The 25,968-nt window shown below is 41.9% G+C and overlaps 1 protein-coding gene across 1 annotated transcript; it reads left to right on the forward strand.

Annotated features, from left to right (window-relative positions):
* The first annotated feature begins 9,718 nt into the window (after positions 1–9,718).
* On the forward strand, positions 9,719–12,661 carry Il1f10 (interleukin 1 family member 10). Its single transcript, XM_028772764.1, has 4 exons — positions 9,719–9,772; positions 11,270–11,355; positions 11,647–11,774; positions 12,058–12,661. The coding sequence occupies exons 1-4, from the start codon at positions 9,741–9,743 to the stop codon at positions 12,268–12,270; spliced, it is 459 nt and encodes a 152-aa protein (XP_028628597.1). The 5' UTR covers positions 9,719–9,740; the 3' UTR covers positions 12,271–12,661.
* Positions 12,662–25,968: the final 13,307 nt, after the last annotated feature.

The raw sequence follows: 25,968 nt of genomic DNA on the forward strand, positions 1-25,968 counted from the left end.
GTACTTCAGAAGTCCTGCCATTCCCTGCTGTTCAGGAGAAGGAAGGGTCACCAAGACTTTCTCCAGCAGGCTAGGCCCTTTCCCCCAATCTTGCTGCTGACATCTGCTGCCTTTCTCATCCTTGCCTTCATTCTCTGGCCCTAGTCTGAGAGGGTGATGTCAGGATAGAAGACAGAAGATGGCCAGGCACACTGTCCTGGTTTGAAACCAGAGGTACAATAAAAATCTCTGATTCTGGTCCCTACTCACATAAAAAGAAGCTTTTGAACCTTAAGTAGAAAGAGATTGATACTAAATAATGTATCTTGTAATTTCATCTTAATTAAAATATACTTATCTATATTATATATTTTAAAGGGGGTCATGGAGTGTTTACATCAATTGTAGCCATGTTCAGGTAGGGGCAAGAAGGTGACTTTTCTTTTTATGTGTGTCTATTATCTTTTGTATTATGGAGGTGGGTTATTTGCATAATAATAAAAAGGAATCAATATGGAGGGAAATGAAGCAGACATAGTTTCTGGTCATTCTCACCATCTGCTGGGGTGAAATCCAAACTGAGCTCATCTGCTCTAAGTGGCAGGAGCAACAGGCAGATCTCAGGAAAGCTAGGAAGAATGTGAAGGATTTGTGCTAGAATCTCCTGGGTAAGGGATTTACAGAAGAAATAAAGGAAAGAAGAAAGGACTGGAGAGAGGGAAGGGGGAAGGGAAGAAGAGGGAGAACGGAAGGGGAGGGAAGGAAGGAGAAATGGAGGGATGGAGGGAGGAAGAAAGAAGGGAAGGAAAGGAAAGGGGAAAGGCTATCCTTGCTTTAACCTGGGATAGTGACAACTCCTGGGGTTCCAAGGAGTCACAGCCAACTTCTGAGGGTACTACTGTGCTGTTTTGAAAGTTTCCTCCTCAAGTTCACATCCCTCCCAAATCTACTGTGATCTTACCTAGGCAGAGTCCTTACAGGTAAAGTGCTGGACTAAATCTCACTTGACCGATGTCCTTTAAAAATGAGGATGTAGACACAGAAGAGGCACAGGAGACAGATCCACGTGAGACTGAGACAAAGGTTGAAGTGACTCTGCTGCCACCAGCCACAGAGGGCCACGGACTGTGTGGATCACCAGAAGCAAGAAAGAGTGGAAGAAGTGTTCCTTCCTAGGGCATCTAAGGGAGTTCCACCTTGCTGACACCTTGGCCTCAACCTTCTGAGCCCCTGCACTGTCACAGAATACATTTCCACTGTTGTAAGTTATTAAGTGTGCAGTAATTGGTGCTAGCAGATGGTGGGACTGAATGGAGCTGCTAATGGTCTCTACTTCCTCATGTCCACTCCCTCTGATGCTCTACCAGATTTATCTCTGGGCTAGTGAAATATAGCAGAGGTGATAGCAGGTGATAGAGAGTGGATTATAAAAGACGCTTTAGTGGCTTTAAGGGGCCTGGTCTTTCTCTTTACACTGGGGCAAGCCAGTTTCTATTCTGTGTGTAGCCCCTTAGAAAGATCATATGAGGGAAGTTGGTCTCCCATGGACAACAGCTGAATGTATGAACTCAGAAGCATGGCCTGCCCTGGAGCCATTGCAAGCCAAACACTGTCTTGATTGCAGTCTCATAAGAAACTAAAGCAGAACTGCCCAACCAAGCTGCTCTGAGGCACAGGTTGCTCCACAGAAACCCTGTGAACTAACCATGTTGCTTTTAGATTCTGCAGTAAGTTGGTAAGCTGCAGTAAATAATATTCAATGAAAGATAAACATGTGCAGTTACTTTATTATGATCAAAACTTTATTTCTTCACTCTTTCCATTTTCCTTCTCAGAATCGACACCAGCCTTTCACTAACCCTAATCATGCTTCCTTCACTCGTTAACTATTACCTGTTCCCATAAGGTCTGATTCCTCTTCGACCGTCACTGAATCTCTCACCTGCACACCAGGATGGTTCTCATATTCCTATCTAAAATGCTGGAGGACTAAGAGTGAAAGCAAAAGGGGGTTCATATCAGAACCCCAAGTATTTAGCTGTAAAACTCACTTGTCAGACGAGCTTGACAGGTTTACAGTTTGTAGAAGGACCAGCAAGGAGGTGGCCACTACAGAAAAGGCAACCTCCACTTGTCCTAGAACCTTCAATCCAGATACATCTAAGCTCCCTCAGCAACAGGCAGCACCATTTCTACCACAGGCCTCTCAGGAATACTGAGGATGCAGACCCCAGGACATGGACCTCAGTAACCAGGCTGTGTTTCTGCACACCCCATTCACACTGCCTGTCTGTGAGTTAGTCTCACAGTGCATTCCTATTTTGGGACACTGTACCCGTCCCTTCCACCTACAGAAATCATTCACTTTTCAATGTCACCTCCTGTAGGAAGTATTTGAAAAGATGAGAGTGTGATAATTTGCTATAATATTCTGTGCTTATCTCCCTGTAAAAAGTTGGCTTAGGGTTTCTGGTATGCATCTGACCTTAAGGCTGGATCTGCACCAATATGTTTTTAAGCACCTAGCATAATACTTCTCAGATTTTTGCAACATGGTTTGTACAGAATGTGGAAACTCACAATTCTGGAGCATCCTTTCCCTTTCCTCTACACACATACACCTTCGTAAAAGAGTAGTTTGAAACCCACCTCATTCTTGAAGGTCATTCTTTGTGGGGTGACAGAATTTAAAAATACTTTAGCCTAAATAAGCTCACACTTCCAAATCAAAAGTGAAAGAAGAAACACATTTATTTTGTTGTTGTTGTTGTTGTTGTAATGGTCACTGTACAGGGATGCAGTATGGCCTAAGAAAGTTGAACATCATGGCTGTTCAAGTGAAAACTTGCTGTTTTAGATTTCTGAAACTTTACCAGCCACCACCCTGGGCCTATATTTTCAGAAAGGAAATGCCCACAGCAGGTAGGATCTTGTCAATTGCAGACACTGAAGATCAGAAACGTTTCAAGATCAGGTCATGAAGGAAGAGGTAAAGGAGTGGATGGCCTTTGTCCTGAAAAAGCAAAACACAGCCAACCTCATACTTAAAGCATCAAAAGGTCTGTAGGCATTTGCTTTTTTATAATTAGATGCCAACTGGGTATAAATTATCTCCCAAATCTTAACTATAAAAATAATGAACTCCATTTGTACTTTTCTCAGGGGCTATAAAACCCCTGATCTTGAAGTTGTTGGGGGAAAACCTGACCTTTGAAGATGCCATACCATACATTTGGCCACTTGGAAAGAGAGTGTGATGTCATGTCTAAAGGAGTACTCTGATGCTGTTGTATCTCACATGCCCTTGGCTTACAGCTAAGTATGACCCCAGCTAAACTATAAAGTTCCTTGGCAACATAGATGGTATTCTATTTGTCTTTGATGCAGCAGTACACATTACTGACTGCCTGACAGGACATCTCACACTTTGGTACTTTTGCAAATTTGTGAAGAACAATGAAGAATGAATATTTGCAATAAAAGCAAAAATTGGTTAACCCAAATCTAGCTCTGAAATCGTTTTCAGGGAGTGGAGAGTCTTTATGTTTTGTTTATTCCTTTACATCCCAATCACTGTTCTCCCCCCCCCCCAGTTCCTCCATTGCCACAGTCCTCCCTCCCTCCCCTTCTCCTCTGAGAGAATGAAGAACCCATGATAGGTGGTATTCACCTATCATGACACATCAAGTCTCTGCAGGGCTAGATGTTTCACCCAGAGGCCAGTCAAGGCAGCCCAGTTAGAAAAAACATATTTCACAGACAGGCAACAGCTTTCAGGACAGCCCCACTCCAGTTGTTCAGGATCCACATGAAGACCAAGCTGCACATCTGCTACATATGAGCGGGGAGGCCTAGGTCTATCTGTGTATGTTCTTGGGTTGGTGGTTCACACTCTGAGAGCCCCAAGGGTCCAGATTAGTTGACTCTGGTCTTCCTGTGGAGTCTCTGTCCCCTTCCGGCCCACAATCCTTCCCTCAGCTCTTCCATAAGAGTGTGAGAAGTCTTTAAAAACATGAGGCATTTTATCTCCCTAGGGCAACACATGGAAATTAAAGATTGTGAAATGTAATTCAAGGAAAAAGAAAAAATTAACAAGGAATAAGGGTTTTAATTCTCTGAAAATGATTAAGAGTGTGGAAAACATAAACTGTATTCTAATAGAATGTAATTAGATTGTAATGAAAACCTATCAAAGTTCTGAAATAACTTTCATTACCTTGTACAAAATAAATATTTCTTAGCATATGTGTTGTTGGCAAATTTTGTTGTTAGTTTAAAACCATGACAATAACAACAAAATGGCAAACAAAGGGTTTCAGCCCCGTCTGTCTTTTCTCATTTCTTATTCTGTGGTCATCTGGGTTTTGAACTGACAACCCTACCAATTTCTCATCAAGTCCTTTGTGGAAATTTGCAAATACCCCAGAAAGGAGAATTACAATAAGGAAGTTAATCTCCAAGGAACATTCTGTCCGATTCTCTATCCCTAGTGATGGATGAGTAAAGGATGTATAATGGATGGAAATGTGGATTGATGGACAGATAAGTGAAGGAATATGTAGATGGTTAGGTGGATAGATAACTTACTCAACAGATAAGTGGAAGGATGAGAAAATGGATGGACAGATGGACAGAGACATGTAATGTCAACTGAAGAACTGAGTCTCTTGACCCTGCACTGTCCACAGATTCGTACTCCCTAGTAGTCCAGGGCCCATGGCTCCTGTGCTGTCCCCATGCACATCTAAGGTTGACACGTTCTACAGCTTCCTTAGATACTCTGTCTCAGTGAGTTTGTATCAACTAATTAAATCTGAAAAGCAAAGAGTTCCTTCTGATCTCCCCAAACAGCCACAATCATGAAGTCAGCCCCTGCTTCATTGTAGTTCTCTAGACGCATCTGGCTTCTATCAGCAGTAATCTTTCTATTCTTGGTCCTTCCAACCTCCCCATGTCTCAGACAGAACCTCATGGAGCATCAAAGACGTTTGACCCCAGCATTGTTTATCTAGCTGCAAAACCACTAATAACACAGTCAATGACAGTAGCTACAGAGACAGCAGGTCAGTGTCTGGCCTGTCAAGGCTTTATGGGTGACTCTCTCCCCTTCCTGCAAATACTCATTAATCTCCCCACCTCCTTATTATTTGGACTGTGTTGAAGATATTATGAAATCTCTGGGCTCTTCTTCCCTGATCTAGAGCCAATTACAGATTGCTGTAGGCTTGACCCACCCTGACCAGACATTATAAACACAGTGCTGATGCCTTGAAGAAAACAGTTGGAGACTTCAGGCATCAGAATCCAGGCACCAGGATCTACAGGTCAGTGGTTACAGTCGGTCTCTCTGTATGTCTCTTACACACACACATGTGCATGCACACACACACACACACAGAGTCACCACTTTTCTGTCAATGTCTCCAAAATGCTCAGGTTCTGGGGAACAAGAAATGTCTTTTAGAGAATGTCTGTGATGTTCTATAAGTCTAGGAACACTTGGTAGAATTTAGTGAGAACTATAGATTAGGTCAAAGCAAGGTTATTACATATCTGGAACCACAGAGTTTTGAAAGTCATCTCAAAGAAATCATATTTGATATTATGTGATATTCTGTGTTAAGGTGCTATGTCTATCAATTGTGTAGTTGGATAGAAGTTCATATGAGCTATATACTCATGCTTCAAGATTTAAGGATCTCATCACTTTTACAAGGCAAACAATTTGTCTTAGCACACATTAATAAATAATATAGCAAAATTTAACAGAAGCTCAGAGTAGTGTTACAAAAGTGAAGGGAAGATTTTTGTTATGATGATAAAGGGGAGAATCAAATTTTGAGTTGTGGAATCATACATAGTTTGACCTAGAAAGAACCTTGGCAACCACATAACCTAATGCATGAGCCCTAGAATGGCCATGAGAGGACTTGACCCTGTGTTTTTAAGCTTCCATTATCAACTTTATGTAATTGAACGAACAAGATACTGAGCCTGAGTATAGTGAAGCCATGTCCAGTAATCTTAATAGGAGTGACATGAATGGTTGGTGATGAAGAGGGGTGGATTTTGAGCAGAAATACCAAAAGCAATGCTGGGTGTGCCCTTGGAGAAGATTAGGAGTTCTTGAGAGAAAAATGAGATGCTATTGCACAAGCAAACTGGGGCCAGATGGTGTCAAAATAGGTGGCCACTGTGGATTTTAGAACGGGGCAGGAATGTGGTCAAAGATGATCTTAAAAATTGAATTCCATGCGCTTTACATAGGTTAGATTTTATTGGAGGTTCAGCGACCAGGAGGGCTATCGTGTTCACAAGGGTAAGTAAAAACAAATACAAGGTTGTACTTTAAAGGAATTACCTCTGAAAAGAAGAGAGGTATAGTTTCAGTACTGGTAAGGGAAATATTATGAAAGGGAGAGGAGTAGACTTGAGAAAGAGAAGTGGACTGGGGAGGAACAGATACATAACTCACCCTTACACACACTTGATGTGTGTGAGGACGTGACACCCAAAGATGACAATGTGCTACTGACTGCTGAAGTTCAGCCTGCAGCTGGGAGGCATTAGGCCAAATTGCTCATCACAGCTGTAGAAGATATTTCATAGCATATAAAAATGAAAGTGCTTAGGATGTTCTCTTGTGACTCTCAGCCTTATGGATGACCATAAGAAAAAGAACTTTACAATGTGCCTTGGACATACAGAAGGGAAATGTGAAAACAATCAACTAGTGTCAAAGATTCCAAGAAGCCAGTGAGAATCGTTTTTAAATGTCTTAACATTTAATGCAAGAAATATGCATTAGCAAGTAAGGACTGGTTTTGGCCCTGTGAAAGTTGATGTTCTTGGGGCTAGCAGGCAAGAGAATAAGGAGACTGTTGAAGAATCACAGCATCATCCATTCGTGACACTTGATCCAGGACAGGAGAGTTAAAGAAGTCTGAGTCAGCCAGCGTCCATGGCCAGGGATAAATTACAGAAAGAAAAGTGAGACAGGTCCAATCTGAGCAAATGCTTATTTTGGGAGTCAACAAGGAAGGGGAAACTTCTAGAATCAAGTGTACAGACTACTAAAAAGAGCATCAGGACCCCAAGCTTTCTGCATGACCACAAACTAACACAAGCTCTAGAGCTTCTTTGTCTTCTCTCACAACCTAGCTAGAATCTACCCAGAGACCCTCTATGGGAGTCTGTAGGAAACTGGAAGTTTGGGCTGTGCCAACATGAGAGAGTTTTAGAACCCCAGAGGATCCAACTTGACTAAACCAACACTGAATTGCTGTTGCCTGTTTGAGCTGACATTGACCAGAGTTGAAGTCATCAGCCTGGATATGCAGCTTTACACATCTATCTACTTCCCTGGCCCCTCTCGGACCCCAGTCCAGCTTCCTGGCTGCTCATACTTCCTCTGCCACAACCAAAAGAGCCTCAGGGATTTGACTCAGAGGGGAAATCATCAAAAAGGCTTGGCTTGAGGCTGTGCTGTTATTAATCTACCTGGGATAGAGGAATTCACTATTCTTTTATACTCCAAGTATGATCTGGGGACCAGCAGCATTATTAAGACCTGGTTGTATGTTTGAAACGCAGTCTCAGGCTTCATCCCAGACCTAGAGAACAACACTCGCTATTTTAATGAGGATACAGGTTCAAGAAATATGTGTTAGTGAGTAAGGACTGGGGAAAGGGATAAACGGATAAATGCCATGAAAGCATGAGAATCTGAGTTTGAACTCCCAGAATCCACACAGTACCCATATAGTAGAGCACATCTATAGTCACAGTAGGCATAAACTGAAATGGAAGGTGAATCAAGAGAATCTCTAGCAGCTATGGGCTGGCCAGCCTGGCATGCACACAGTAAATAAGGCAGGGACCAATACCTGAAGTTGTTCCATGACCTTCACATGTACACCATGGCATGTGCATGCTTGTACTCACATACATAAACACATACACACATGCACACATACAAAACCCAGAGATTAAGGACAACTGACCTGACATATCAGTTCCCAGGCCTGGCTCGTTCCTTGCATCAATTCTAGCAGTGTTGAGTAAGAATAGGGGAGAAAGCACTTACCAACTGATTCAGAAGTGGAGGCATGATTTACAGCCTATGACTTTAACCAAATGCTTCATATTTTTAAAGAATAACACTTACATTACAAAATAAATTTACTTTAGGAAAATGTTAAGAACTATCAACAACCATTGACGATCCTGTCTGCCACAAATGAGTGTTGTAACAAGCACCAGCAGTCCTTGTCCCCATGTGTGTGAGTGTGTCTGTACAGCTATGAAGTTAATTGAGATTATAATGTGCACATTATTTATAGCCTGCAGTTTTCACTTCAAGTATTTGAAATGTTTGTGCTACAAATGTCATCTTTAAGGAGCATATACTTATTTCCTGGATTTATCATTCCTCTTCAGCCAATTGTCTACTATTGGACACTGAGAGAATTTCCAACTTTTTAAACATTATGAAAAATAACTAATTGAACTACTTAATAACTAAGCATCTTGGCAATTACCTCTCCCTGGAATGGAGGCAACAACACATGCAAGCATGGAGTAGCCAAGATGCTGCTGTCTGAATGCCCTGGCATTCGTGCAGAACCTCACACCCATCTGTGCCCTGCTATTCTTCACTCTCAAGTCTTTTGCCCAACAGCTTTTCAAGGCTACAGAATCATCTAGCCAGTAATGAAAGCCACTTGGTATACATCCCCATGTCTTATAACACCAGTCCATGGATAGCAGTGACACTGGGGTGGTCTGAATTGCAGCCATCAGTGTTAACCTCATCTTCCTCTGATTCTCACTTCAGCCGTCTCTCAGTCCTATTTCTTTCCCCTACAGTCTTCTCTTCTATCTCATTTTCTGCTTTCTTACACAATCATTTCTCACCCACCCCCTTCTTACTTGGCAAGAATCAGATCTACTCTGGAAGCCTCAGCCTGATCACCCCAGCATTTACTTTTACAAGCTGTTCTCCTGCTTTTGTCTGTTCTGAGTTTCTCATGTGCTGTTCTGGATTAGACGTTCTGGGTGATCATTTCAGGGAGGAGCTCTGGGATATGACAGCCCTCCAGGAAGGAACACAGTCCTAGGAGGGAAGCTTTGTGGCTTGGGGTTATCTAGGTCAGTCTCTTCACTTCAGAGTGTTCATTTTCTAAAGCTCGAGTTTCTGTATCTCAATCCTGTTCTGATTTTCACCTTATAAAAAGAGGGATGGGGGTGTTTGGACAGACTCGTCACAAGTCTCAGTAATTCTAGTTCCCAGGAGTGATGCTTCCTAAGCTTCAAACTCTGACTGTTCTCCCTAGCTAATGTGTTCTTCCCTATGTACCGAGTGCTAAGTATCTTGCTCCCTGCTAGGTAAGGACGGCAGACCACAGTGACCTTCTTGCAGGCCAGGTTGGAAAATGGGAGTGGATCTGTCCTGAGGTTATCCCAGGGCACCCACCTCCAAGCCTGGGAAGTGAACTGGTAGACTATTTAGGTGAATCTGTTTTTTAGAGTCTAGGAACCAGCTTCAGCACACAAGGCAAAACCCTATCTAAAGGCCAGGAATAAGGAAAAGGTGGGCTGCCTGCAGATGGGAGGGCTGGGGAAATTTTTGTGGATTCTGTAACACCTACGGGTAGAGAACAGCTTGTGACTGGGTAATGTCTGCCCCAAATACACTCTGTTTTTATGAAAGCCCTTTTCTTCTTTGCCTCAGTGAAGACCAGACACTCCCAACTGCAGGAATGTGCTCTCTTCCCATGGCAAGATACTACATGTAAGTAATCTTGGTGATCTCTCGGTCAAGGGGCCTGAAGATCACATGAGAAGGGAAAAGGCTGATTCAAAGGAACAAAGCTCCCTCTAAGAGTCACAGAAATCTCAAGCATTGAATAATTGATCTTCATCTTTGTCGATCACAACAGCCCTCTTTCCTGGTGGCAGACTGAAGCAATTGTAAGAATGGTATTGTTTCATCCATCTTACAGACCTGGACATTGAAGCTCCAAGAGGTTATGATTTTCCTCATGCCATGCAACTACCCAAAAGCAGAGAGTGAGATCAGACTCCTTGTCCTCTGAATTGATACAGCTAGTTCTTAGAAAGCTCAAGCAATCTTGAGTCCCGACAGCACCTTCATGGTGATCTTGACTGGATCAAAAAAAAAAAAAAAGGCTCACTATATAGCCCTGACTACCCTGGAACTCAGTATGTCCATTTGAGGGACCACAAACTCACAGAGATACACTGAGATTAAAGTATATACCACCACACCTGCATCTTTGACAATAACTGAGTAGTGTCTAAATGCTTCCAGTGGGTGAACTGTTAAGTCCCAGCTCCTAAAGTCTGAGAAGAATGCCAGGTGGCAAGATCCTTGCAGACCTTTGTTCTTAATGTACAAGTGAGCCTGCTTTAAAAACTATACACAAGCTGTTTTTGAACAGCTATTGCTAGGTGTTGCAGAGACAGAAAAGGCTCCTGGAGGTGGTGGCCTTTATCCAGAGGTACTGCTCTCAAATGCATTGTGAGCTTCCAGGGCTCTGAGAGCAACTGATGGGCAACTCTGAAACCAGCTGGGCAACAAAGCTAATACCAGGCATGATTTTAATGTTTCATGTGCATTACAGTTTCTCTCCAGCTACCCTGGTGCATACTTATGCTCCCAGGCAGGTCATTAGATCCATTGGCATAACCAGTGACTAAACAGGCCCTGATCTAGTTCTGGGTTGGCTTCCTATATGTGTTCCACCCAGAGTGTACCTCACCATGGCCAGAGTGGGCCCAGAGTCTTGGAACATAGACTTTTTTATTCTCCAATTTTTGATTTGTGAATTTTCTTCTACAAAAAGTTTTTTTTTAATTTTACAAAGCAAATCACAGCTATTATATCCTCAGTGCCTTCGTTAATTAGTGTTACTATTTATTTAAAAAGTTAAATCAAGCCTAGAAACATTGTGGATAGTGCTCATTGTATCTCCAGGATACCTGAGCCTCAAAGCAACTCCTTAGACAACCATGAAAACACCCTCAGTTCCCTCATGAGAAGGCACCACATATCACTTCTGGCACCTCTGACAATCCTGAGCCTTGGAAGCTTGCTCTTGCTTTGGGATGAAACTGTTTCTACCCTTATTGGAGCAGTGTCCTTCTCCCTTCTGGAAACAGAATTCACCAAAGGCTCTGTGTGGTGGTCTAGTGAGGTGGTATGCGGACTGACGGGGACAATGATCCCTCAGGGCAGTGGGCCATTAACCTTGCCTTCCTATTTCAGAATCAAAGATGCAAATCAAAAGGCTTTGTACACACGGAATGGCCAGCTCCTGGTGGGAGACCCTGATTCAGACAACTGTAGTCCAGGTGAGCTTCCGGAGGCCTCTCTTCCAGGAGTTGCACAGTGTCCATCTGCCACAGGCCCTTGATCTTTCCTCCCGTTATGTCTTTAGAGACATGAGAATATTGTCCCACTAATAAGAAGAAGTAGGGGCGGTTTCTGCCTATCCAAGTGAATTCCACTTACCCTGCAGTTTCCATACAGAAACAGGCCAGATGGGGCCAGACCCAGCAGCTTCTAGCTGAACCTTACCTTGCTAAAAGCCTCCCATCTGCGGTCCCCTCACTGCCTGAATTGCATTCTGTCTTACCTCCCAGAGAAGGTCTGTATCCTTCCTAACCGAGGCCTGGACCGCTCCAAGGTCCCCATCTTCCTGGGGATCCAGGGAGGAAGTTGCTGCCTGGCATGTGTGAAGACAAGAGAGGAGCCTTTCCTGCAGCTGGAGGTGAGACACCCCTCCTCGTTCTGGGGGACACTACAGAGTCAGTCCTGCCACTGGAACATAATGACATCTTTGTACCCACATGTCACCTCTCTTGTCCCACATCTATCTCTCTCTGCCTCCAGCTGAGGGACTCTTGCCTTTGGGGATCTACAGAAAGAACATCCCTGTGGAAAAACTCTTCCCTATTGAGTCCTTCTTTGGCCAAGCCCCTGAGGCACCAAGGGCTGACATCCCAATCAGAACGTTCATATCTCATCTCAGAGCTGTCTCCCTTTCCCCGCAGGATGTGAACATCGAGGACCTATACAGGGGAGGAGAACAAACCACCCGTTTCACCTTTTTCCAGAGAAGCTTGGGCTCTGCCTTCAGGCTCGAGGCTGCTGCCTGCCCTGGATGGTTTCTCTGTGGCCCAGCTGAGCCCCAGCAGCCAGTGCAGCTCACCAAAGAGAGTGAACCCTCTACCCGTACTGAATTCTACTTTGAGCAGAGTCGGTAAAGAGGCACGAGGCTCAGGTCCAGCCTAGTGTCCCCAGACTGAACCCTTCTTGCACTATGTCTCTGGAAAGCAGAAAAAGGATCCACCAAAGATGTTTAGGTCTTAATCCCCAGAATCTGTGACTGTGTTACATTAAATGGCAAAAGGACTTCTCCTCCGTGATCCATTTGCACCCATTGAAATTATACGAGGCCTCATGAGAAGAAAGAAGGAGTCAGAGGGATACTGGGGCAAACTTTGCTACTAAATGCAAGGATGCGGATAGGTACTCTAAGCTGATAGGTAACCGTGGTCTCTAGAAACTAAAAATGGTGAGAGCTTTCCTGACACTGATTCTGGATTTTTTTTTTCTGGACTAGAGAATTGTAAAATACTACATTTCCATTGTTTTAAGCCACTGAGTTTGAGATCATCATTCATTGAAGCTGTCATAATAAAACCGATGCTTCACATACAATTCAATACTGATAGGTACCCTAGAGATTTCTTGGAAAGACATTCACAGATTCTCCTCGACTCTTCTGAAAGTTTGTACTTGCACCCCTTGCCTGAGAGCACCAGTAATTTTTCAACTCATAGGAAATTTGTGTCCCTGCTCCTCCTAAAGCAGGGAGCCTGTACTGTCCTGATTTAGTGAGGGGTGAGCTGCTGGCACTTTTTTGTGTCACTAGTGTCTAGATCAGTGATGAAGCACAAAAGACCTTTCCTAAGAAGATGACCATGAAGCTCTGGCTAGACACTAAGACTATGACATAAGCAGAGCTACAGTGCAAGGTAAGTCAATGAGGAGAGCAGCCCAGGGAGGCTAAGCAGGGCTTCACAAGGGACAACGAACCCTGGACTCAAAGGAAAAGGAGTTTTCCTGGCAGAGAACATGAGTCAAGCATTCTAGGTAGAATCAACAATTCAGAAAGGTATGAGGGAGGCATGGAGAGCTCCGGGCATGTGTGGGCTATGGTGTGTCATTCGTGTGGCAGGAACCCAAGGTTTGTGGTTAAGGAGTTGCTGAAAATTAAAACAGGAAAATAGGTGGAGTCCAATTGTGAATGACTTGCAAAGGAATTTAGGCTGTAAGTAGGAGGCCCAGAGGAGTCATTTGAGTATTGCAAGCAGGAGCCTGTGATCATTGCTGGACCAGCCTAGGTGCTACAGAGCCTACGTTTCAGCCCAGCATCCTCGCCCACAGCTGGGTACCTTAAGAGGTCAACTTCTGTGATCTGGTTCCATGGGTAGCCTGACCCTGTTTCATCTCCTCATATAAACTTAGGTGCATAAGTTTAGGCCTTGGTAGAGTTTAGTTGAGTGATTGGTGACTCAGGCAGCGCCAAACTATAAGTTGTTCAGGGCTTTCCCAGTGGGGGCTGATGGGAGAATAGGAATGAGGGTGGTTAGAATGCATTCAGGAAACAAGGGGAAGAAAAATTTGATTGCTTAAAGTGGAAAGTCCCAACCTAAATGTTAGTCAGTATTTTCTAATTATTTGCGTCTCTAATTAGAGACAGTCTCTAATTAGTTGGCAGTTTCTGGTTACTTAATCTAAGTTTCATTTTCTTAGACTATGACTATTCTCTATGTCGAACGTTAGCGGTGCAATAGGAACTCAAGACCCAGAATAGGCTCTGTTCATTTTTTTTAACAATGATCACTCATTTCTGTTGCCTCCTATTGAGATCTCTTCCCGTGGGCCACCCAGGCACATCAGGCCTCCTAGCACCAGCATAATCATGATTGCTGCAGACAAAATATTTTTTCAGTATCTGGTATTAGCTACATCTCCGTTAGTGCTGGAGGGAGGCTGTAAAGACCGTGCCCTCTGAGGATACACAGTGTAATGGAAGGAGAACTGGCATTATACAGCGGATCACCTGCTTTCAAACCGAGCAGAACTCGGGCTGAAGGCTTAGCTTAGTGGCAGATCACTTCCCTGGCATGTATTAAACTAGGAATACACATTCCTGGGCTGGTTAGATGGCTTAAATGAAAAAGACATTCATTTGCTAAGAAGTCCGATGATCGGACTTTCAATTTCTGAAACCCATGTGGTGGAAGAGAGAACCAACTTCTGACCATTTGGGCCATGGCACATCCTCTACCACCACCACAACACACCAAAACAAGTAAGTAAATAAATTAGAAAAATCAAGAAAACTCATATTCTACAGAGCTCTGGTAGAATTAACGGCAGGCTGTTATGGCGCTTGGGATCTGAAACTCAAAAATAAAAGAAGGTACTTATGACAGTTCAGGACTCCAGGAATGCTTCTCTGGCACATCACAAGACTCGGACTTAAACTCCTTCTCCTCCCTAGAAGACCACGCCATCTTCCCAACTAGGCCACAGATGGTATAATTACGTAAATGTGTGGGAGAGGCACACTTTAGATCTTATCCACTATTCTAAGTAAGTGGTTCACAGTATGAAGACCTCTTAGGTGGCACTCAGGAACTTAGTGAGTGAGCAAAGAAATGCATGTGGCTATGTGTATATGGTGTGCAATGTGTGTGTATGTGTGAGTGTGCGTGTACCTGTTATGCATGCTGTGCCATAAGATTTAATGTGTGCAGCAGTTCATTTACTGGGCTTTGTTTTGAGAGGATCTATAATAACTTTCCCCAAGAGGGTGGTATGTTCAAAGCCTCCTAAGATCAGCATATCCTAAATCAGCCAAACCAAGATTAAAAATTTTACACTGACTAGCATTCCTCTTTGGACTATATTTTCAAGATACCAGCTTGAACATCACCATAGACCCAATGAACAACTGCCCAAAGCATCATACACACACACACATACACACACACCAGATACATGACACTTGTTAGTTCAAATAATGTAATTCATGTCTAGAGAAGGAAAAATATGAAAAGGAGACATCATTTTTTCCTCGTATCTGTCAGAAAAAATAAAAAAGTTAATGCATTGGCATTTAGATTATTTGACCACATTTTAGGTTGGATTTCACACTTACATAACTAGTTTCCATTATTCTAGCTGAACAAAGAATCTACTTCCTGAGAAATTCCACTCTTATCTGTACCTAACAAGGGACAGACTCCAAGTGATGGGACTTCGGAAGCTTATTTCTGAGAGGGATCTTGCAATGTACCATTTGGACTGAAGGTGGCGACAGAGCTCAGCTTTGCTTTTTTGAGGAAGTGAGCTCTGGTGAGCAAAGTCATCAAATTTAATTTGAATGCTTCAAATCTCTTGTCCACCAGCCTCTGTATCCCATCTCTGCCTTCTTTCAAACAGAACATGTAGCTCTAAATGGCTGAAAAGGCTCTCCCTGTTTCTGCCTTTAAGAAGTTGTACAACTTGTTTGCGACAAAAGACCATGGCCCCTGCTCTCTAGAAGCCTGGAGCCCAGTGTCCAGGTGTGCTTGGGCCTGTGCTATATTAAAATACACATTTACTCCTAATTCACTCTTAATGTCTTTTTTTGCACAGATGTCCTTGTATGATGTGCAAGCAGTCTTCCCTCATGACTTATAAGCTGTAATGAATCATTCTTCCACACACTCACTCCTTCCAACTCTCTTGAAACGCTCTTGCCCAAAGTCTGATCATAGAATGGGTGACAAAGAAGGCTTGGAACCTTACTTCCAATCAGAAGCTCTTCTATTTTGGAATATGGAGACAGACAATTGTCATAGCAACTTTACAAAGAATAGTACTGCCCATATCAGCTTGTCCACATAGAAGACTGGAGGCTCAAGTATCTCCTAACTATGTATTTTCCAAACTTGTTTTCGAGAATCTTTCACTGAACTCTCATGCATCTATGGGGGAAATGGGTTATCTGTGATCTTTTTTGCATGCTCTTTTCTGTTCCACCCTGCTTCAACAAAAGTGGCTGTCTCACCGTTCTCCAAATATAAGTATGCTTGACACTACGCTATTAGAGGTACATATCTCAGTCTCCAGGCACCTGCTGAGATTTCCAAGCTTTTATGTCATAAAATGAAGAGTTGGACTAGGGATCACACAGATAGTGATAGAAAAAGAGGCAGTTCATTAAGGAAACACACTCCTGAGAACGGAAGTGGGCAAGAGACCTGGAACAGGACCAAGACCTGAGAAGCCACAGCACCCTAACCCTTTATGTGTTATATAATAGCATCCAGTTTTTTCTACACTCATAATTCAAAGGGATTTTTTTTTATAAAAACACATTCATGTTTGTTCCACTTGTCAGTTTGAGAGAGATTCCCAAGCTTCTACTGCCAACTGGCTTCTTTGACACATTAATCTTGAAGCCTCTCCATAGCCTGTTCTCCTGGCCCAACTCCACTCCCAAGAGCTGTGATCCCAGGAATCTTTTTGAAAGATGAAAATCAGGCTTCTATAATTTCTTCAATGCTGATGAGAGACATAGTTCCTACCTAAGAGCAACCATAACTCTCTCTTAAGCTCTTGACTAGAAAGGAGGGTTTGGACTACCTGTAATAGAAGTTGGCTGGATGCTCTGTGTCATAGAGAATTAGTTTGAAACTATCATATCCTTGAAGAAAACTTTTATGTCTTTTAGCTAGATGTGCAAGTGCCCTTGTCATTAAGGGACTCATGAGGTTGTAGAGACCCAAAATTGTAAAGAATTCAGAGAGTAACTACTGAGTTTTTTCAGTCTGAGTAGGCTGAGTCTTTATCCACTCTGAAGAGGTGTCTATAAACATCAGAGAACATTTATACTCTTGACAAGAATCATCTGTCAGAATTGCTTTAGCTACTATAGTTTATAAGCATCTTAGATATTCACTTTCTTCAGATTTTAGGTGATGAAGTAAGCTATATCTAAGATATATAAGCTATCTATATCACAGTGTGGATGAGGTGAACCCTCCCACTGCTCTATGTTGTTATTGTAACTTGTGTGGGGGCAATCCCCAAGGCTGGCACTGACAGCAATAGCTCCTTTGTCTTTAGGCCATTTCTACTATACAAGTTCCTGAATCACTTAATTAAGTTAAAGAGCAAAGCCTTGATACCGAGAAAGGAGTTACATGGCATGGGAGAGAGTGGGTCTTCTTAGAGAACCATGAGTGTCACTGATCTTTGAAGGGAGACCAGCCTCCTTTCAAACAGTGGGGCATCTCCATTTGTAGAGAACTGAAAAGGTGTTTCTAGTTACCTACTGAGCTGGGTAGCTCCTTTCCAGCACCCTGTTTTCCCACAGCTGTGGGAAGTATTGCCTCTGTGTAATTTCTCTCCAAACCAGGGCTTTCATGTGATTGGAAGTGTTTATCTGTCTATGGAAATATTTAATTCCCTTGGGCAAAGCTATCAATTAAGCCTGTAATTTGTAACTTGCTTCCTCTAACCCTCGATTGTCTTTATTTTATTTCTGTTATTGGAAACTCCAAATGCCAAATTTATTTATTTATTTATTTATTTATTTATTTCAGATCTATTTTCTTTTTAATTGTCTGTCTGTCTGTCTGTCTCTCTATGGGCATGTGCATTTCAATTCAGGTACCTGCAGAGACCAGAAGAGAGCTTCAGATTTTCTGTAGCTAGAGTCATCAGCAGCTATGGTCTGCCCATTGTAGGTCATAGAACTGAACTCTGTAGAGCAGGATGCAATTTTTTAGCCTCTTAGTCATCTCTAAAGCATCCCCAAAACAATGTAAAAGTTGACTTGGATTATCTGGGTCATATTATCTCTTTCTATAATTTTCTTTCAAGCAACAGGCACTTCTTCAGACTGCTTACAGACATAGGACTGAGACATGATCAACCAGATAATATCCCAACTAAGGCTGCTCGGTTACACATCTTTTTGTCTTCTGCCCTAAAATTTTAGTTACACTGTGAATTAAAAGAGTAAAAGAAATTTCAGCTAACGCGGAGAAAGTATATAAGCATTAAGTGCACATAAAGATAGATTTTTTAAAGTAAACGTTTTGTGACTTTCACTTAGATCTATTATTTGTTTTTTAGTTTAGAGTGTTGATCAATAGCTTTAAACAACCTTTAATGCCAAGTCTGGCATTGCAAAAACATAGCTCTTAACATAAAGTAGGAGACTTTCTATCTCATCAAAGGCATTGAACCTCAGCTGATCAGTGACAAGATTGTAAGCAGACTGAGCAGGTATCAACAGCTTGTTGTCTTCTTCTTAATGCTTTCCTTCCATTTACTTACTTGATAAGTGCATATGTGTATATATGCGTGTATGCGTGCCACAGGGTGTCTCTCTCTCTCTCTCTCTCTCTCTCTCTCTCTCTCTCTCTCTCTCTCTCCCTCCTCCCCCTCCACCCCACTGCCCTGTGTGTCTATTTGTCTGTATCTGTGTCTGTGTGTCTCTTTGTGTCTGTGTGTAGATCAGAAGACAACTTGTGAGACTTGGTTTTTTCATTCCACAGTGTAGATTGTAGAAATCAGTCTCAGGTTAACAATCTTGGCAGTACATGCCTTTGTCTGCTGAGCTAACCCCAACAGCTTGGTTTTTAAATGAGCAGAATGTTTTTACCTTTAAATTGGACATGAACTTTGCAACTATTCTTTTGGTTTTGTTGTTGTTAAAATAGGAAAACACAGATAGACAGGCAATAGTTTTTATACCTCAATGTCACAACTATAAATTAGGTCTTATCTTAAAATGTAAAATATTAGTTATTATTGTTTTCTTAAAGACATAGTAATTTTAATTTTTATTGAATATAGAGTAATCTTACACAGATTCTAAATTTTATTGTTTATTGGGATTATATCACCTGAATTTTGATTGTGAAAAGGAAATTTAACATAAAGATTTTTGACAAATGTGTACATATGACCATCATCTTACATATATTATAGTCTTCATAAAAATGTTGCATTTATCACTTGCATATTAAAGAATATTCATGAAAAAGAAATCCTTAGGAACTAGTCTACTAGGAGGATTTTAATGTACATTATTTGAAGGCATTTTGATTAACATAAAGTTTATGTTTTTTATTTTTTCTTACTCTTGACTATTAACCATAAACATTTTTCCAGAACCTGATTTGAAATGAAATTTTTATAAAAAATCTGTATCCAATGTTAAATTTCATAGCTTAATAACTCCATTAAATGTTTTTATAAACAAGTAGCATTTTATAAAACATATAATAAATCTAAAATTACCATTTCAGTAGACTAGAAAAGTGTTGAAGTTTATAAGACAGCCTTCTAAGATTTTTTACAAGGCTTTAAAATAGCCCCAACACACACATACACACACACACACACACACACACACACACACATACACGCTTTTTTTAAAAAATTAGGCATGCCAAAATATCCTTAAGTCTACAATAAAAACTAATTTTTAAAAATAAAGTGACCATATGTATTGTTACTTTATCATTTCAGGAACTCTCAGGAGCAGATTGGTCTTTGTCCCATGTTGTTTTAACACAAAATGACATACAAATTACATCAATACACAGGACACAATTTCACTTCAAAGTGAACAGTTTTTATCTTGTCTCCTTGGAGAAAGGGAGGATGGGCTGGGGAGTCTATAAGAATGCCTTTGACTCTCCTGTCTGCAAGACTGTGTTTCCCTGAGTACCTTTACTTATGTAAGATGTTCCTGCCAGATGTTCGTCCTTTCCTTTTCTGGGAGCAGGATCAGTCCTCTGGATCCTTACATGGCCGTGGCCGTGGGTCACATTGAACACATTCATGTGCCCTGTGGCTTGGGGCTTCGTGTTTGAAGCAGACCTGGTTTCTATCCTCTGAGGCTCATCAAGGGATCATCTGAGGATGAGCCTGACAACTGGCACCTATAAGGACCAGCACAATCATTTAGACGCCTTTCTCTGTCCTTTGTGATTTCCATCAATCTGAGTTATTGAAGATGGAGAAGTCAGTGTTTATTCAGCACTTGAGTCTCTGTAATCAGAGGTCATTTCCTTGATTTCTGAAGCTTTCTGTAGCTGACAAAGGTTTACTGGCTAAAACATGGTGGCCCAGAAAAACTTTTCTTTTGGGGTATAAAGAACCCAAGTTGGTGGACTTCCTAAAAGCTTCAGTTAGCCTGTTGACAATGGGGCAAGTTTTACTGCCTTGAGAAACCTCTCTGATCTTATCACAGTTAACATATTTGTCAATATAGTTCTTCATTTCTGCACTAACACTTTGTGGGAGGTTATAACCAGAGAAATGGGTTCCTGATGAAGAACTTTCACACTGGACAGATAGTCATTAGAACTTTGAGCAATAATAGCTCATCTACATGCTGGTTTTAAGAATCTTTCTCTCAGATCCTCTGTTTTCTGCCCTACCCCACCCCAGAGATTTAGCAAGTAGTTAGAACTAAGTACAGGCAACAGACTCAGTATCCCTATCCCTGGGGCTAGAATGGGTCTCTGGAAAATTATTGTGGGTAGAAGATAGAAAGAAGAGCTTCTTCAGTATCTGAGCCAGAACAATGTGGAGTCTGTGTTTCCTGTCATCTCAGTGAGCCCTTGGGGAGGTGAGAGGAAGAAAGAAATGGGAAAAGAAGACAGGAAATGAGTCAACATAGTGACATAGAAAGGCTAAGGTTCAGTGGCGCTCGTGAGTTGCTGGGGTGGTACGGATCTCAAGCTGCTGTGTGAACATCGTAGTTTTATTAGCATCACCAAGGTCATCCCCACACATGGCCACCATCTTAGTTGCCCTTGTGATTGCTACTTTGATAGGCCATGTAACTGTTGTCCTATTTGATTGATCACATGGCTGCCCATGAGCAGTGTTTAGCTTTGCAGACACCTGATCTGATTATTAGTACAGCATGAGTTCCCAAGAAATCACTGCTCTGTTCCCCTCCAGGCTTGGTCATAGTCAGTGTGGCTTTGTGAAGGGGCCTCCTAGTTTAAATGTGAATCTTCCTGGGCTGCTGCCTCTTAGTCTTAAGTGTGAAATTGGCAGCTGCTGGCCAATCCACTTCTTTACCTGGCATAAGCTCTGCCAACATCCCAAAAGGTCTGTTGGGAAGAGCACCCCCTTGGTTCCCAACTTTGTTGTTCCTTTTGGCAAAGAAAGGAAAGTCAGGGAGAGGAAAGGTTTGAACCTGGTCACCCCAGGAGCAATACAGAAATTCAAAAGCCCAAGCCATGAATGTCCTGATCCTTTACAGGCCAATTCTGTAGCTTTTTCTTCCTATTCAGAGATCACAGTGATTTTCTTGGCATGGCCTCTATCTTATAACATGGTGTTAGGAGGAGTTTCCAGTCTTCCTGTGCCAAATACTTTGTCAACCTTGATTCTTCTTTCCTCACTTGCCCTATCTACCTCCTTTGATGCTGCCCCAGCGCCTTTACATCAGTCTTCAGTTGGAAAGAATTCATTATTCCCTGATTATCTTCATGCCTCAGCTCTTTGCTGAAGACCATTCTAGTTATTTCACTTAATAAAGTTTCCAGCACTGAAATCTCAACACTTCCAAACCACCTACATTACAGTAGCAAAGTGCCTTCTGTTACATTCCAACACAGGCTGATTTTCTCTTCATCCTTCCCTGTAATATAAGATCCACCAAGCAGGGGTTCAAGTCTACTTTGTTTATATATCACTAGCATGTACATGTGTTCATGACAAGTGTTAGGGACGTTTTTTGAACAAATAAGGTCACAAGCAATTTGAGAGAACACGGCGCATCAGTCCCAGGAGAACCAAAAGAATCCAGCTAGGGTGTCTGGCTCTATAGAGAACTGAACTGTGATGTCTCTTCAGAATCATCAGAAAGGACTCTGTCAGCAGATGGAAGTAGTGTAGACAGTCTAGTCTCCAGAAAGATAGGTACAGAGGGTGGTCTGGCCATCCAGCTGTATCTAAATACTCGGTGTATGCACAACTCACCTACCTATTGCTGGGTAACAAAACAACCTAGCATTTACCAAGTTAGTGCAATAGTTTATTGCTTGTTCTTACCTGTGGGCTGCACAGCACACCCATATTCAGCTGGAAGCACAAGTGGGTTAAAGGGTCCAAGGTGGTTTCAGCCACATGATTAACAGTTGGCATGACTGTTGTTTGTGTGTCTTGAGTCCCCTCTTGGGTGTCCTTAGATCCTCCAATAGGCTAAAGAGTGACCTTCTGACTCATGTGACCACCTAAGTGTTACTTCTCTAAGGAAGAAAGTGGTTGTTATGGCTCCCCTTGAGGTCTGAGCTCCAGAGTTTACATAGCCTCACCTATGTTCAAGCAAGTCACAGGACCTGGCTCAAGAGGAGTGGGTAAGGAAATGAATTCTTCCTCCTGAAGGGAAGAGCTGCAAGGAATTTGTTTTCAAAGTCACTGTGAGCAAATGGGAGAGGAGAGGGCTAAGCCCAGACTGACCATCCCTGAAACTACACCTTGTTATATAATGCCTTTACAAGAAGCTCAACTGTGGCTCATGCAGCAGGAAACCCTTTGTCTGTTTCATGAGTGAGGGCATGAGTCAACCCTCCAGAAGTCTATCCCAATCAGTGTCTATGATATAGTGTGTGTATGTTTCCATGACCAAAGGGGATAATTAAATAGGAAGTTGACAATCAAAACATAACTGCCCTATATAGAACCATGTGCCTCAATTGTGACCCAACATGGCTTGCTCTGCTCAGCTCATTAGTCACAGAAGATCATGGAAAATCATCTTCATTTTGAGAAGCTGCACATTGGTCATTACTTCCTCACACACTTCCTCAAGAGAGGCAAACAGATGACCTGATAAAGAAATTCAAGGAAATGTGACTCTGAGTATTCATATTCCTTCCCAATATGACTGGCAGGGAAACTAGGGAAGGAGGTGTTTTTCAGGCTGCCTACTATGAGAACAGGAGTATGGATTTTTAATGATGGTTCGAGGCTCTGCTGCCAGCTCCTTCCCTGTTTTGGAGGTTGGACCCTTCTCCTCACTGTACTTTCCTTGTAATAGTTTATAGTCCCTTATAGATAGCCCTCCACAGTCCTGGCCAATCACATCACCAAGACTCCAGATGTTCTTGTTCCCAGCAACCAAGTATGGATATATCAGTGCTTCTCTACATGCAGTATAGGTGCAGGTTCCTCTCTTATCAACATTTTTGTTATGTGGCACTGGAAGGTGAGTTCTAGAGGAAAGAGATTTGACACTTTTTATTTATGTATTTTTATGGAAGCCCTTGGATTCTTTCTAGGTGTCACAGACTTTACCGTGCACTGTTGCCACACCCATTCTGAAACAATAGATTTCAATGTTTATTATGACAACTGGCTATAAATTAATGTGTGCTAAAGTGCCAATAATTTGTAATGATTTTCTAATTGATGAGAATAAAAGGAGGAAAAGAAAAACTTTTGCTCATTTACTCCAAAGAGGCACACATGGGTAAAGCACAATGTCACTAGATAATGAAATTCATGAAGGTTCACCAAAAGCCTGGTCTTTGTCAAGAAATGTGGTGTCCCCACAAATTACTTTAAGTAGGGAACTAACACAGTAAGAATTGAATCCTAAAATAATTATTCTACCACTTCTTAGAGAATAGGTTGTTGGCAGTTCCATAAGAAGCCTCACAGAATTGCTTTCTGCCCCAGAGTTCTTCACCTCCAGTCAGACTGAAAGATGGTTAGTATCTGACAATCAGTAAGAGAAGTGATTTGATTTAAGACATATTTAGAATAAAGACTTGATCAGTTTTGGTACATTATTGAATGTGGCTGGAGTTTCTATGTTTGCTGTCTATTAAAATATTTCTACTGATAGCGGCTGGTTGTATTACTGACTAACAATAAGGTATAATGGAGGAGAAAGAGGATACACTGATGAGCTTGGGTTTTAAGAAGTATCTCAATCCACAGGTGGAGGCATTCAGTAGGCAGGGACGTATACATATTTGGAGAGAAATTTGGAATGAATATAATGATTTTGGAGTTTCCAGGCGATAACTGAGCTTTTAGAATAAATGAAATTTGGGGAGAGATTGGCATAAGAGAGACAAAGTAGAGGGAAAACAGTAGACAGTAAGGCTGAAAGGACAGTCAGAAAATTTTCTCACTTCTAAGAGGTGGGAGCAAAGTCAGGATACATGCCTTATGGGAATCCTATGGAGTAGCTTTCTCAGAAACAGACTCATCAGTACAGAAGACTGGCATAGATAAAATCTGGTCATGTCTAAAGTGCTCATTGGACCTTGGAGCTAAGCCTGGGATGATTCCAGAAGTAACAATGGAGGAAAAGCAGCTTCGGAATGAGTGAGAGTGGAGACATGGGCATGTGGACTGAGTCTTCTTATAGATTTGGCTATAAAGGGAGGAAAGAGAAAGGGAGAAGTTAGAAACATTTATGGAGCAAAAGAAGGGTGTTTCAAGGTGCAATAGTTTAAAACATGTGCTTCTGAAGGGGAAATTAGAAAAAAGAGGTGTCTCTTCACTTTTGGTCAATAGCATGAGCTCAAATGTCCACCTGAACTAACAGTCCTACACTTCTCTGGTGAATATAAATTACAAGAAGTAGATATATTAAGATAACATTGAAAAGGATTGATATTGCAGAAGCATGTGTTTTTATTGTTCCTGATGTATCTGAGAAAAAAGTAATGGCCTTTCTCAAAATTAGTAAGAAATCTTTGCAGTACTTACAGCCCTTAAAGACTCAAAAGTATCTTTTCAGTACTGTTTCTAAGACAACCATTTCATTTATCAGTTGCTATCAAACAAAAGATCCCAAATCCTAGAGGCTCAAAACAAAAAAGAAGGCAACATTAATTTTGTTTATGAACCTGAAAATTGCCAGAGCTCATGGGGACCTCTTGCCTTTGTTCTATGGAGCATGTGCTGAGTGGACTCAAAGAGCAGACCTGGGAGTAGTCTGAGAATTTCCTACTCACAGATCTGGAAGCTGATGGTGGCCAAAATACCTTCAGGTGGCCTTTTCATGCCACTTGATCTTCCCCGCAATATGGTAACTGGCTTTCAGAAGCAAGTGTCTGGAAAAGCAACAGACAACATTGTGTAGCATTTGATGCCCTCCCTTCAGAGCTCATTGGGAATAACCTTCCCCTTCATTCCTGTTTGCTAGTGCCAGCTGACATGAGGGGAAGAGGTTAGACCTCCTTCTTACTGAGAAAAGTTTCAAATTTGTTGATAAGTTTTAAAACCTCAAGAACACATTTTCAATTAAGACAACAGATCAAAATGATAAGTTTCTTTTTCAGGGAGAGTGACAATTTCTATGGGATACAACATCAATTTCTTTAGCCTCTAGTTATAAGAAGACCCCTTTGTCCTTCTACTTGCAGGACATATTTCTTTTGGTTAAAATAAGAATTGGTGACAGTAATGTGTATTCATTACATTCTTTATAATGTGCAGAGAGAAAGTACTAGCTTGCACTAGCTTGTGGCTGTTCTCAGTTCAATGGCTCTCAAATGCAGGCTTTGAACAAGTTTATGTTGCAGAACCTCATCTCTCCTACTAAATCCGTGAGAGAGAGGGGTACGCCCCCAAGCTGCTGAGACTTTTTTCTTCTTGTTAATTTCAAGTGCTACCACTATAAGCAACATTATTTGCATGACAAGCAAACAAACAGGCCTTTGGACTTTGAAATAAGGATGAAATAGAATCTTACTGAGTAATAGTGGGATAAATAACATAATACAGTTTTCTTCTACCTTGCACTATTTGAACAAGTAGATGCAAAAAAACATTACAGGCTTTAGGAAGAGGCTAAGTAAACTCGAATATGCTGGGCACTCCAAGGTGCTTACTGAATGGCT

This window comes from Grammomys surdaster, unplaced genomic scaffold (assembly GCF_004785775.1).
Source record: "Grammomys surdaster isolate TR1022 unplaced genomic scaffold, NIH_TR_1.0 219, whole genome shotgun sequence".
NCBI lineage: Eukaryota > Metazoa > Chordata > Mammalia > Rodentia > Muridae > Grammomys > Grammomys surdaster.

What these genes read in the sequence shown, in the direction of transcription:
- Il1f10 (XM_028772764.1), top strand. Translation starts at nt 9,741, where the DNA reads ATGTGCTCTCTTCCCATGGCAAGATACTACAT. An exon ending in TTCAGACAACTGTAGTCCAG is followed by an intron (nt 11,356 to 11,646) that starts GTGAGCTTCCGG and finishes CTTACCTCCCAG; the next exon opens with AGAAGGTCTGTATCCTTCCT. An exon ending in AGCCTTTCCTGCAGCTGGAG is followed by an intron (nt 11,775 to 12,057) that starts GTGAGACACCCC and finishes CTTTCCCCGCAG; the next exon opens with GATGTGAACATCGAGGACCT.